The sequence below is a fragment of the Sus scrofa genome, chromosome 6 (genome assembly GCF_054392235.1).
Source record: "Sus scrofa isolate SSC_HxYL_T2T_F1_AM1 chromosome 6, Sscrofa_HxYL_maternal_Yorkshire_Landrace_v2.0, whole genome shotgun sequence".
Classification (NCBI taxonomy): Eukaryota; Metazoa; Chordata; class Mammalia; order Artiodactyla; family Suidae; genus Sus; species Sus scrofa.
This window is the reverse complement of record NC_139388.1, coordinates 20,918,578-20,931,050: the sequence shown is the minus strand read 5'-3', so window position 1 is coordinate 20,931,050 and position 12,473 is coordinate 20,918,578. Positions and strand designations below refer to the sequence as shown.

The following is a 12,473-nucleotide window of genomic DNA, read 5'->3' as shown; positions in this document are numbered from 1 at the left end:
GACCTCACCGCCCCCTCGGCTTCTGGTCCAGCCAGGTCCCCGGGCCACGATGCCCTCTGCATGCCCAGACCGGCCCTGGCCCTGGGGGAGACCGTGGAAAGAGAGAAGTGAGCCACCAGCTCAGATGAATGGACGCTGGGGTCCCCCCAAAAGCCAGATATCCAGAGCCGCCCACCCTGCAGCCTGCTTTATCTGGAACCAAAGGGTTTGCTTAAGAGGCGGCCTCAGAGGGGCCGACAGAGACTCACCAGAGATGAGCTGGGGCTTAAGCGATCCCACCTCCACACCTTTGCACACACACGCTCCTCTGTGGGATGCCAGCCTTGTGATGTGTCTGCAAAGGTCTGATACCCTGGGCCTTAGGCCGCCACCACATCCTCACCCTACCGGCCCCCACTCCAGCCACGCAGTGCCGGGCAGAACAGCACACGGCGACTGGCAATAAACAGGGGTCCATCCGGCACAGCGGAAAAGACACTGGAATCCCAGAAGAGGAGGAAGAAGATACCAATCCCCACTTAGCAAGGGCTCACTTTGTGCCTGGCACCATGCCAGGCATGCAAAGCGCTGTTCATCAATTATCATGCAATCCTCCCCTTAACTCTATGAAGCGAGGGCTGTCATTGTCCCCGGGAGCGAGATAAGGAAACTGAAGTCCAGAGAGGTTGAGTGATGCCCAAGATATCATAGCAAGTAGGTAGCCAAGCCAGGATTCAAACATCACTACTCACTCTCGCAGCCCACATTTTAGTCATTGCGGGCTCCAGAGTTCCTTCCTTCTTTTCCCAGGGACAATCTCCCTGACTTTACCATGAGGTAACATGGCTGAGCACTTCCTAAGAAGCACTAGTTCCCAAGTTAGAGAAATACCACAGGCCCTGCTTGGTCTCGTGAATTCGAATATCAAAGGCTCTGCTAAGTCCTGCAGACAGAAAATGAACAGTGTGGTTGGGCTTGGTTTCCCAGTCCAGGGTGATGGTACATCCTTTTTTGCAGGACACCAACATGAAAAAAAGCTGTCAGGAATCTTGAGGCCGCACAGATAAGAAGCCTGGCAGCAGCCCCCCTCGCAGCCTCCAGCCCCCTCCCCTCCCCTCTGAGCGGTCCCAAAGGTCATTAACTAGCATGAGATGGGCTGCAGGAGCCATTTAGGCTGTGATGGTCCCCAGGGCAATTCATCACCATCTTTGACACTTGCAGGCGCGAGGTCCCCCGGGAGCTGGGCTATATTCAGCCCCAGCCCACCTCCCTTTGGCCGGCAGCACTAGCTCTTGGGGAAAGGGGCAGTGCCAACCCTGTCTCCAGACTGGCTCTTCCATTAAGGTCCGCCACAGTCGCCTGTAGCAGCTGAGACACTTAGAGTGTTGGGACTGAAAGGGAGGGAGGGGGAGAAAGAGAGAGTGAGCAAAAAGGAACGACAAAGAGAGACAGAGAGAGGCGATGGGGTTGCAGAAGCTTTCAGGACCGAGAATCGAAGAAGCCTTTTAGAATTTGAGAGTAGATGGCAGAGACCTAGAACCTCAGGGAAGAGGAGGGACAGGGAAGGGCCCAGGTCTGGCCCAGTCTGGGATGGGGGTCGGGCAGCAGGACTTGGTGCAACCAGTCCAGGGACACTGGTGCCAGCCCTGCCCAGCTTCGTGCATGGCCCTTGGGCAGCCTGCAGCCCACAGCCAAGTCTCCCCCCAGAGCCCTCGCTGTGAGGAGTGGCTGAGGCTGGCCTCCAGGACCCCAGGGCCCTCACCAGTCAGCCCCTGCCTGGGGGCTGCAGGCTCCCAGAGCAGGGGTGGCAGGAGCTAGACATACAAGGTCCAGAACTGGCTCCGCAGCCAACTGGCCCTGGCAACACTGGACCAGACGGCTCCCCCTCTAGGCCTCAGCTTCCTCCTCTGTTAAGTAGGTGACAATGATCCCTGTCCCTCATGTGCCTTCTCTGCAGCCCAGGGCTTCAGGATGCTTCCAGGGAAGGGCAGGGCTTACCTCGCAATTGGCAGCAAGGGACGAAGAAGGTCCTAGGCTATCTCCTCCTCCGCCTGGCCAGTCTGTTTTCTCTCTCAAACCACAGGCGGACCTCAGCTGTCTGGCTGAAGTTCCCCTTCCCTATCTCTGCTCCCACACTGCCCAAGGCCAGGCTCGCAAGGTCAGCCCACTTTTGGGGGGCTGCCGCTCGGCTACCCAGGGCCTGGCAGAAGGCCCATCCTTGGAGCATGAGACCTTTAGTAGCCGCAAGGTCAGCCACCAGCCGTCCCTTCCTTGTCTCCTCCTCCAGGTCCCAGATCCCTGGCTGGGGGGCAGACAGGACACAGAGCCAGGCACCCGCCCCCATGAGGGCTGGGGGCCCGGGCAAGGCTGTGGCTCCAGCTCCCCCCGAGGGAAGGTCACCAGAGGCACAGACCAGGATCCCATCCCAGCTCACTGAGCACACAGCTGGCATCACCGGGTCCTCTACTGCTGTTTGCACACCCCATGGGCACCTCCAACCACACAGCTAGCGTTAATGAAGCTCTCTGAGGATGCAAGGCTTCATCCTAAGTTCTTTACACAAATGAACACATTGAATCCCCCAGATCTTATGAGACAAGTACCATTACGCCCATTTAACAAATAGGGAAACCGAAGCCCTGGAAAGTCAAGTTACCTGCTGGAGACGACGCAGCCCGCGAGTGATGGAGGTGAGGGGCAGCCTCGGGGTCTGATTCCAGAACCCACACTCTTGATTTTGCAGCCCATTCCCCTGATGTTACCTTCTGTCAGAAAGGGCTTCCCTTGAAAATTCACACTAAAAGATGCTTCCAAAATCGTGTTTCCTCGGGATTAGCTAAACCCCTTCCTCAGAGGACCCTGGTCCTGGGGGCTGTCAGGACCCCATCCCAGCCCCGCTCCTGTGCGCCCATCATCCCCAGACCCTGGACACAGACACACACCCCAGCATCCTCAGAGGCTTGTCTGACGATGGATGGAGGTGCAGCCCAGGGCGTGGGGGAGGGGTGTAGGGTGTGAGGCCCTCTCCCCCAACCACTTCCTCGTTGTTCTGGAGGCTGCTGTCTGGCTAACTGACCAATTACCCTTATGGTGGCATCTCTGACTCTGCCGGGGTCCCTAGTGTCACCCCGGTCCCAGCCGCACCTTACCCATCAGCTAAGCTTTCAGTGTTGGGAAGAAGGGAGGGGAGCAGGGGAGGAGGCGGGAGAATGGAGGGAGGAGGGGGTGGGAGAGGGGAAGAGGGGGGACAAAGGAAGGGGAGAGGGGCTGGGGGTGCGCAGGGAGGCGAGAGGAGTGGGAGTGAGAGGGGTGCGGGGAGGAGGGGGAGGGGAAGCATCGTACCTGGACGCCTCCTTCGTGTCACCGAGTGGATCATAAACACATACAGAGCATGACTGAGTGGGCCAAGGGCTCGCCTTGGTTGTAGGCTGCAGCCTGCTGGGGTGGTGGGCCCGTTTCAAGAGGCCAGAGGGGCCCTTTGAAGCTAAGCCACCCCAGCCCCCACCCCCTCACCCTCGCCCGAGCCTCAAACAAAGCGGGCAGCCAGAGAAGACGGGCTGCAAGCCCCAGCCGCCAGCCCGGAAAAAGGGGCGCAGGTGACAGCAGCCCCTGGCAACCGTTGCCCTGGCAACCGTTGGCAGCTGTGGAGACTACGTCACCACCCAGCTCCAACCCAGCATAGCGCAGGCCCCCTACCTTACCCTGTGCCCAAGGCCCCTGACTCGGATGCTGGCCAGGCAGGGAGCCGGCAGGAGGAAGGACAGAGTCTAGGACACCTGCCCAAGTTTGTCAATATCGACGTTAAAACCAAATATTGTTAGAACACTGGTGCAAGCTACCGTTGTGATCCAAAATGCCTCCTATCACCTGCCTTTTCCCTGGAGGCTGCCAGCCTGTGGCCTTGGCCTCGACCCTCACTGGACACCCGTCGCATCCCCGCCACTGGCTGCCTCATGAGCCCAGAATGTGCACAGTACTTTCCTAGAAGATGCTTCCAGGAAAGCCTTCCCAGATTGTCACAATCCACCAGGCATCTTCCTTCTGAGTTGGCCCTGGCGCTGGGGGTTCCCCGAGCTCCCTAGGGGCCGAGAGTGGGTCAGACCCTCCCTTCGGTGCCCCAGAGCAAGTAAGAGCCTGGGGAGGGAGAAGAACAGCGGCAAAGCTTCTGAAAGCCAGCAGGTGTGCCAGGCGCCATGCTGGATCCACTTCCGCCACTCTGCGAGGTCAGCCCTGTTGAACCCGTCTTAGAGACTGACGCTTAGCAACACAATATGTCCTGCTCAAGGCCACCTAGCTGCTAAGAGAGGTGTACAGAATTCAAAGCATGATCTCCTCTGAGGCATGAGGACATCAAGACCCAATGCCCATCGGATACTTGACCACCCCCTCCCCCACCCAGTGAACATCCAAACTTTACTTGATTACCTCCAGGGACAGGGAGCTCAGTTCATCTCAAGAGGGCACGTTGCCTTGACCTCTAAAAAGCCGTTCCCAGCCACTGAGTCAAAGGGAAGAGGGTAGCAAAGCCATGGGATGGCCTCCGTGTGCCAGACAGGGCCCAGAAGAGGACCAGGGCCGTGGGTGCCATCACCAAGGCCTTCAGCTCCAGACCAGCAGCAGATGAGGAGAGAGGGCGGGGCGGCGCTGGGCGCTGAGGGGCCCCGGGTCCCAGAGCACCTCCCCAGAAGAAGCAGGAATCCCCTGGGCGAGCACACTCCAAGGGGATGGAGAGGCTTTGGGATGGTTTCTGGCAGAGGCCATGGGAACGGCAGCAGGGGCTGGGGTCCAGGGGATGGTGCGCCCTGGTGCCCCCTTCTCCTCCTCCCCTTCTGATGGACCAGAGCCAGGAGGCCGCTATTGTCTCGCTGCCGGCCCAGAGCCGTGTCCCATTCAGGCACTATTTTTGGCCCCCGGAGGAAGAGGAAAAGAAAGCAAAGAAAGAAGTTGCTGTTCTCCGTGGAACCTTTGCCCAGAAAGGATTCCAGGGCCTGCTGGGCTGGAGAAGGCGGCCCTGTTGGATCAAAAGATCCTGTGCTTAAAAGGAGCTGGCAGGGGGCTGTGGTTCAGGGGAGCCAGAGGGAGGGCACAGATGGGGTACCTCTGGCCTTGTACACACACTCGGCACTAACTACAGCCACACACAGAGAAACAGAGGCACAAGATCCCAGGTCCCACCCATAATCACTAAGCGCTGTCATAAGAATGATAATAATAACAGTAATCATAATAATACCTGCAATAGCTCACGGCTGCCCGGAACCACGTCTCTGCCAAAGAGACTGACTATCCTCACCTAACACATGCAACACTCCTGAGCAGGGTGAAGGTCAGGGGCAAAATGAGAAAGCTCGTAAGTCAGATAACTGAGGCCGGGAAGCAGCATGACTGCCAAGATAACAAGACAGTGACCCCATTCCATGTCGTCCACCTGACGCCACCCCAGCCCTTCCCGGCTTTCACCGACTCCAGCGCACCAGCCTTCTTTCCCTCCGCAGACAAACCCCAGGGCCTTTGCACATGCTTTCCTTGCCACATGGCACACTCATTCTGGGTTCTTTCCCTGACTGATTCCTTCTCAGGTCTTCATTCCAATGTCCCCTCAACCAAAATTAGTCTCCCCGGTCATCACTCTTCTGTGTCACCCTTTCTTATTAACTTTATAGCACCTCACGCTCTGAAATGACTCTGCCATATGCTCGTTATCCACTTCTCCACGTTTGCTCTGTCTTGTCCATCTTGCTCAATACTTTAGCTCCAGTACCTAGTACACCCGTGCCTGGTCCATAGTAAATGCCCAGTGACAGCTAGTTAAAGAAACCAATGAGTGAATGAGATGGAGCGGACTCTGACCAGGCCAGGCAGGCTCCAAGCCTCTTTCCAATGGGAGCCAGTTCCTCATGCTCAGGGCAGGGGGTTCCAGCACTGAGCCACCCCACTCCCAGCCTCTGACCGGGTTAGGGCCATACCCACCTCTGCCAGGTGCTTGGCCACAGTGCGGCTCCCAAGACTGTGCACAGCCTGAGAGCAGGGACACAGAGCCACCGGGTAAGACTCTTAAGACATGCAGTGGAGAAGCCTGGGAGCCCCGCTCTCCTAAACCGCTGGGACCACAGACATACTTGCACAGGTGCTGGATTATTTGATGTCTCAGAACCCATCTGAACCTGGGATCAAAGCTTAAGTTTTCTTTCTACATGAAGACAGAGGAACCACTGCCCCTCCCCTCAACCACCTGCTCCTGTGGCCTCCGGCTAGTGGGGGAAGAGGGATGGGATTTTCTGGCAAAGGCGGGTCACCTTCCCACTGTTGCAAATGCCAGGCTTCCATATGGACTCCCCGTGGGATCCCCAAGGCAGAGCAAGGAGGGCAATCGGCATGTGCCTGTGGCCAGGAAGGATCTTGGGGTCTCGGCGTGTGAGTGGCAAGCATTTCCCAAGGACCAGCCTGCAGAGACTCCCGAGGGAGGCAGAGCAGTGTCAGGAACCACATGGGAGCAGGAACCACACGGTAGCCACCTGACTTCCTGCAACACACACCACCACGCTGTGAGGAGTGGGCATTACTAAGCCCATGTGACACCTGGGAAAACAGGCTCAGAGAGGAGAAGCCACTTTCCCAAGGTCATACAGCTGGTAAAACTGTAGCCAAATCTGGCTCTATGTGCTCCTTTGCCTGTGCTGCCTCCCTTGTCCTGCACAGCACCCCATCCAGAGCCCTGGACTCTCCAGGACGTGGAGAGGAGGGGCCAGCTACTCTAGGCGATGGGCCCAAAGCGTCCCAGTCCAGGAGCCAGACCCTCCCCCCAGCCCATGGGTCTGCAAACACGCCCATCCTCCCTGGACAACAGTCACTGCAGCTCCCAACTCTGGCTCCCCAAACCCAGGTAGGGGAGCAGAGGCCAGACCCCCAGGGGCACTGACACCCACTGCAGGGTCTCGGGGAGGAGACGCTGGCTATCGTTTCCACCACAAACAGCGGTGTGTGCTCCCCCTGGGCCCGGCTCCCCCAGCCCAGTCTAGGCACTGGAACCTGGGCATTCCTGAACCCCTGCCAAGGAGCTGGAGAAGAGACTCTGCCATCCTGTCTGGGTGTGTGGGTATATGTGGCAGAGCCCCCAGGGGGTGCATCAGGTGCCTTCTAAGACAAAGGATAAGTACAGCTTTGAGGGGATTCCTTCCAGCCCTGCCCACCGCCCGCAGCTCTCTCCTGGTGATGTCACATGCAGGTGTGCAGGAGGCGGAAGCCACGAGATCAGACAGGTAGGCGCAGTCCTATTGGATGAAGGAAAGCAAGGAGCTGCATCAGCTCCCTGATCATTTGGGAGGCAGGTGCCCTCCCTTCCCAGCTCCCCCATCAGAGCCTCCTGCCCCACGCAGGTCCTGTTCGCTGAAGCCCTCTCCCCTCCGTGCCTCCCGTCCAGTGCACTGAGCTAGTCAGACATGAGCAGGAGCCTCCAAAGACGTAGGAGTTCCACTTGTGGCTCAGTGCGTTGAGAACCTGACATAGTGTCTGTGAGGATGTGGGTTTGATCCCTGGCCTCACTCAGTGAGTTAAAGATCCGGTGTTGCCACAAGCTGCAGCATAGGTCACAGATGTGGCTCAGATCTCGCATTGCTGTGGCTGTGGTGTTGGCCTGCAGCTGCGGCTCCGATTTGACCCCTAGCCTGGGATCTTCCATATGCCGTGGGTGCAGTCATAACAAGAAAAAAACAAAAAGATGTCGTGGATGGTACTAAGGATGGCAGATCTGGTAAAGCTCTGGGGAGGTTTTCTGGATGGAGGCACCACCTGGCCACAAACATCATCTGATGCTAGAATGAGCCATGTGCTGCTTAGGGGCTAAGGACTGGAGAGATCGTGGCTCAGGTCTGGAAGGAGCCATGAAGAACCCCACACAATGCCCAAGTTCCCTCTGTACCTTCTCTGTCAAACTTAAATACCTGCAGGGATGGGGAACTCACTACCCCCATTGGGAACATCATCTGGCGCCATGGGTAAAGGCCCAGGCTCTGATGAGCCAGGGGACCTTGGGCTGCTTCCTCATCTGTGACATGTAAAGATTCAAATGCCCAAGGGCAGCAGCACCCAAAATTGAACGAGGGCCTTTGTCGGCAGTGAGGCTGTGCACGCCAGGGCTGGGGGGTTGGGCTATGAGTTGCCCCAGGGGGTGAGGGGTTGACACATGCCAGTTGATGACAAAGCCATCAGTGGGCAGAGGGCACCAGGCCAAGCATGACTCAGCTGCTCCAGACAGCCCTGGAGTTCACCCCTCACATTTGTCACCATCAAGGCAGGTGGGCCTAGGCAGTTGTCCCCCTGCCACAGGGTCAGAAGCCAGGCCACAGAACCACACCCTGAGGACCAGACTCAGCCAGGGACCCAGAAGGGGGCGGTCACCAACACAGCCCCCAGGGGCCAAGGGAACTCAGTACCAGCCCAGCTCAAACCCAGGTCTCCCCCTGCAGGCCGGCAACAGTGGTCAAGCCAGTCAGGCCTCAGGGGGCAGGAGGGACCCCCCCTTCTTGGGCCACTCAGGCCAGCAGATCAAGACTCCATTGGATGGGATCATGATGCTCAGGGTAACTCACTGCTGGCCCCTCAGAGAAGGGCTTGGCGGTAGCCCAGGAGAGTGACAACGACAACTACGCTTATGGCGTGCCAGGCACTATGTCCAGTGCTTTAGATTTAACGGCTCACTTAACCCTGTCAAGGTGCCATGACCATCCTCATTTTAAAGATGAGGAAAACAGAGCACAGAGAGGCTGATATACCTGGCCAAGCTCACACAGCTGATGGAGATGGGACAGAACCAGGCAGCCCCAGAGCCACCCACCTTGTGCTGCCCCCACCTCCACCCCCGGGGGACAACTGAGTGGGGCGATGGAGGAGCAAAGGTCCAGGACAGCTGGTGGCGGGGGTGTCTACTGCTCACGGGCCCCCACAGCAGGGGGCTGACTCTGATAACCACACAGGGTCTCACTGAGATAGGACAGATTCAGGTTATTTTTACACCCATTTGCCAGCCTGAGTGATGAGGCTTAGAGGAATGAATCCACCTGCTCACGGTCGCATCTCAAGGATTTGAACAAAGGTCTAAAGTGACCTTGCCCTGGGATCGAACCCGAGACAAAACCTGCAGGTGGGGTTTAGGGAAGACCCATCCAAGTTGCCTGTTGTGTGAAAGTCAGCGCTTCGCAGCCCTTTTCCCCACAGTCCAGCTGTAGCACCACCAGGGGTGGCGGTGTCACCTCCGTGCATAGGTGAGGACACTGAGGTCTGGGGGAGACTGTGACCTTGCCCAGAAGGCTATGAGCCTGAAAGTCCTGTGCTTTCCCCTGTGGGCCTAGAGAGGAAGGCCAGGGCTTCTGGGAGGGGAAGGCAGAGGCCCAAGGATGGGAGGGAAGGCAGAGGTGGCTCTGGTCTCTCAGCTGCTGGTCAGGGAGGTGGTACAAATGGCCCCAAGCCCAGGAGCCAGGCTGGAGCCATTAGCTGTATAACTGCCGGCCTTTCAGGGGACTGGGGCTGGACGGGCTCCCGGACAGAGAGGCACCCACCCCGAGGCCATCTCCCTCTAATGCAGAAGTCTGTCCACGGGTGCCCAGAAGCTCTGCCAGCTCCTCCTGGGCTCAGCTTTTATCTCTGGCTGCCATGAACTGTCAAGTGCACCACAAACTGCCTGAGCAGCCCCAGCTAGGAGCCCGACCGCCACCACACCGGACTCCCAGAGTCAGGCTGGGGGGTCCTGCTGGTGCCCGTGGCTCCAAGCTGACGCAGGGAGGAAGATGCCCCCCCAGGATATTACATATTATCTCAGGGCCTCAGTGAGCCCATCTGCCCAAGGAGGAGGCCCTAACAGTAAAGGCTGCCATATGGGAGTTCCTGTCGTGGCTCAGTGGTTAACGAATCTGACTAGGAACCATGAGGTTGCGGGTTCGATCCCTGGCCTTGCTCAGTGAGTTAAGGATCTGGTGTTGCCATGAGCTGTGGTGTAGGTCACAGACGCGGCTCAGATCTGGCGTTGCTGTGACTGTGGCGAAGGCTGGCGGCTACGGCTCCAATTGGACCCCTGGCCTGGGAACCTCCATATGCTGCGAGTGTGGTCCTAGAAAAAAAAAAAAAAAAAAAGGCTGCCATATGGACCATGGGCCACTGGGAACGCTCTACTGCACAAGCCCTGTGTGCACAGCAGCTCCTGTTTGCTCCACTTTTTCCAGATGAGGAAACTCAGGCGCAGACGCCCGAGGTCACGCAGCCCGAGGGGAACAAGGCCAGGATGCTCCCCAGGCAAGCGGCCCTGCTCTCTCCTGGGTCCTGGCCCCCCAGAGGAGCACGGGCTGCGGTTCAGGACAAGGGCACGTGTCCTCCGGCCCCCAGCACAGCGTCTGGCCCGGCTGCGGAGCCCCCTCCCCTCTGAGGGGACACGCGGGGAGCACCGCGGTCAGGAACCCACACTCTGGAGCCCCCAAGAGAAGCAGCTCCTCCGGGGCCTCCGTGTCCTCACCTCTAACATGGGCACAGCGGGAGCTCGTGCCTCACAGGAAGAGAAGTGCGTGCAAAGCGCTGAGCCCAGGGCCTGGCAGGGTCCGAGGGCAGGGAGGGGCCTGGACTGTCCTGGTGCAGCTGAACCACCAGGGAACCAGAGAGAATTGGGGGCTGGAGGGCTCTGGGCGGGGGTGTCTCAGCCCACCTGTGCCAGGGCAGGCCCCAGGCAGGGTCAGAAAACGCTCTCCCCTGACAGCCCTGGCCTGACCCCCAAAACTGCAGGGCTCCCCAGGGGCCTCAGGGAGCTCCTGATGGGGTGTGAGGTCCAGACGGGTGGAGGGCCAGCCTGGGAAGGCTGGGGCCCAGCCAAGACCCCAGCCCTATGCCATGCAAGAGGCCCCTCTGTGCCAGCCCTGCCCTGCCCCCACTTGCCATCTGCCTGGTCCCTGGGGTCCTGGTCCCCCAGCTGCTGGGTTTGCTCACGTGATGCCCCATCTGCTGTCAGAAGGCAGAGCCATTCTTGGTGGGGCGGGCGGGTGGGGCTGAACCTGCTCTGGTCCTGGGCAGGGTGGCAGCACTGAGATTTCAGCCTGTGTTGTCACATCCACCCCATCCTCCTACCAGCCGTGCCCTGACTCTTTACTGCGTCCCTGAAACAGGTGCAGCCCCCACCATCCCCACACAGCTCTTGCTGAGGATGAAGTGACCTGGGGTCCAGCTCAGTTGAAGGACAGTCCACGTGCCCGCTTCGTGGCTGTCCCAGCCCTGCCCCTCCCATCCCTACCATGCCGGGTCCTGGTAGGAAGGCCACCCACACAACACACAGACCTGGCCACAGCCCGGCCTCCTCTTTCACCTGCCCTTCTCCTGGGCTATGTGGCCACCTCCCCCACTGCCCCCAGAGCCAAGAAGCTACCCTCCAAGCCAGAGCCTCGAGCGCCACAGCCCTGGCCGGGGGCAGCCAGGCCAGCCCCGTCTCACAACCCTGCCCTCTCCGTCAAGCTTCGGTAGCAGCCTGGGCACCCAGCCCCATTCCAGCACCCAGCTGACCATCTGCAATACTGCCCAAGTCTTCCTGTCATCCCTCCCCTGAGAGCAGATTGGGACCTGCCAGTCTGGCATTCCCGGCCACAAAAATGACTCATGCCGGGTCCCGAGGGCCATCACCTGCCCCATTCCCCCCAGTTCTCACCATTCCCAAACCTTTTCCCACACAGTTTCATCTGCCAGGAATGTCGCCCTCCCCCCCGATTCCCACACTTGCAAACCCCCCTCCTCTGCACACACACCCCCGCTCCCCAGCCCATGCCCTCTGCAGAGCCTCGGGGTCCTCCCGCGTCAGGAAGTTCTCTCCTCCTCTAGCAAGCTTATCTCCCTCCTCAGCCTCAGATCCGATCTGTCTTGTTTGTTTATATCCCTGACAAGATGAGGGTGTCGCAGCCAGGTGACCTGGCCCTGCCCCGTGGCCCAGGGCACCGAAGCTGGCACAATGGTGCAGCCTGCCTGGCACAACCTCTCTCTCATGGACCATGTCTGCAGTGGTGTCCATCACGACCTGACACTCTCAGAGCCAAGCCCCAGGACCACGAGAGGCAGGGCAGCTGCTGTTACCCCACACGCCCACTTAGCAGCCAGGTGAACTGAGGCCCAGAGAGAGAAGCAAGGCGAGGTGGCTACGGTGATGCTGTGACTGAGGTGGGTCCACATATCCGGTCCCTGGAGTCCCTTCAGCAAAGGGGCTCAGGTCTGGTCCCCAGAGCTACTCCTGCCCCTGGACAGGAGTCGGCAGAGAAGACCCCACAGGACCCCTGGTCTGGGTTCCAGGGACCCAGCTCAGCAGCCGCGGCTCCCACTGGCTGGAGGTGCTTCTGCACAGTCTCCAACCAGAGGTATCAACGCTCTGAGTGCAGAGGATCCGCAGGGAGGGGTCAGGGGCTTAGCTCCTGGTCTGGACCACCCACGAGTTCTAAGATGCTTTGTCTCATTCGCTACCGCTGCCTGCCGTGTCCCCC

At 59.2% G+C, this 12,473-nt stretch overlaps 1 protein-coding gene across 15 annotated transcripts in view; it reads right to left on the bottom strand.

Moving 5' to 3' along the window:
• The window catches only part of ADGRG1 (adhesion G protein-coupled receptor G1), a 42,889-nt gene that overhangs the window by 20,441 nt on the left and 9,975 nt on the right, over positions 1 to 12,473 (bottom strand). Inside the window, exons 1-2 of one of the 15 annotated variants that reach the window (XM_084958278.1) lie at positions 2,026 to 2,071; positions 465 to 488 (exon numbers count right to left, since the gene is read on the bottom strand). In XM_084958278.1, the coding sequence (XP_084814404.1) occupies positions 465 to 488; position 2,026 (25 nt within the window). In that variant the 5' untranslated portion in view covers positions 2,027 to 2,071. 15 annotated transcript variants of the gene reach the window in all.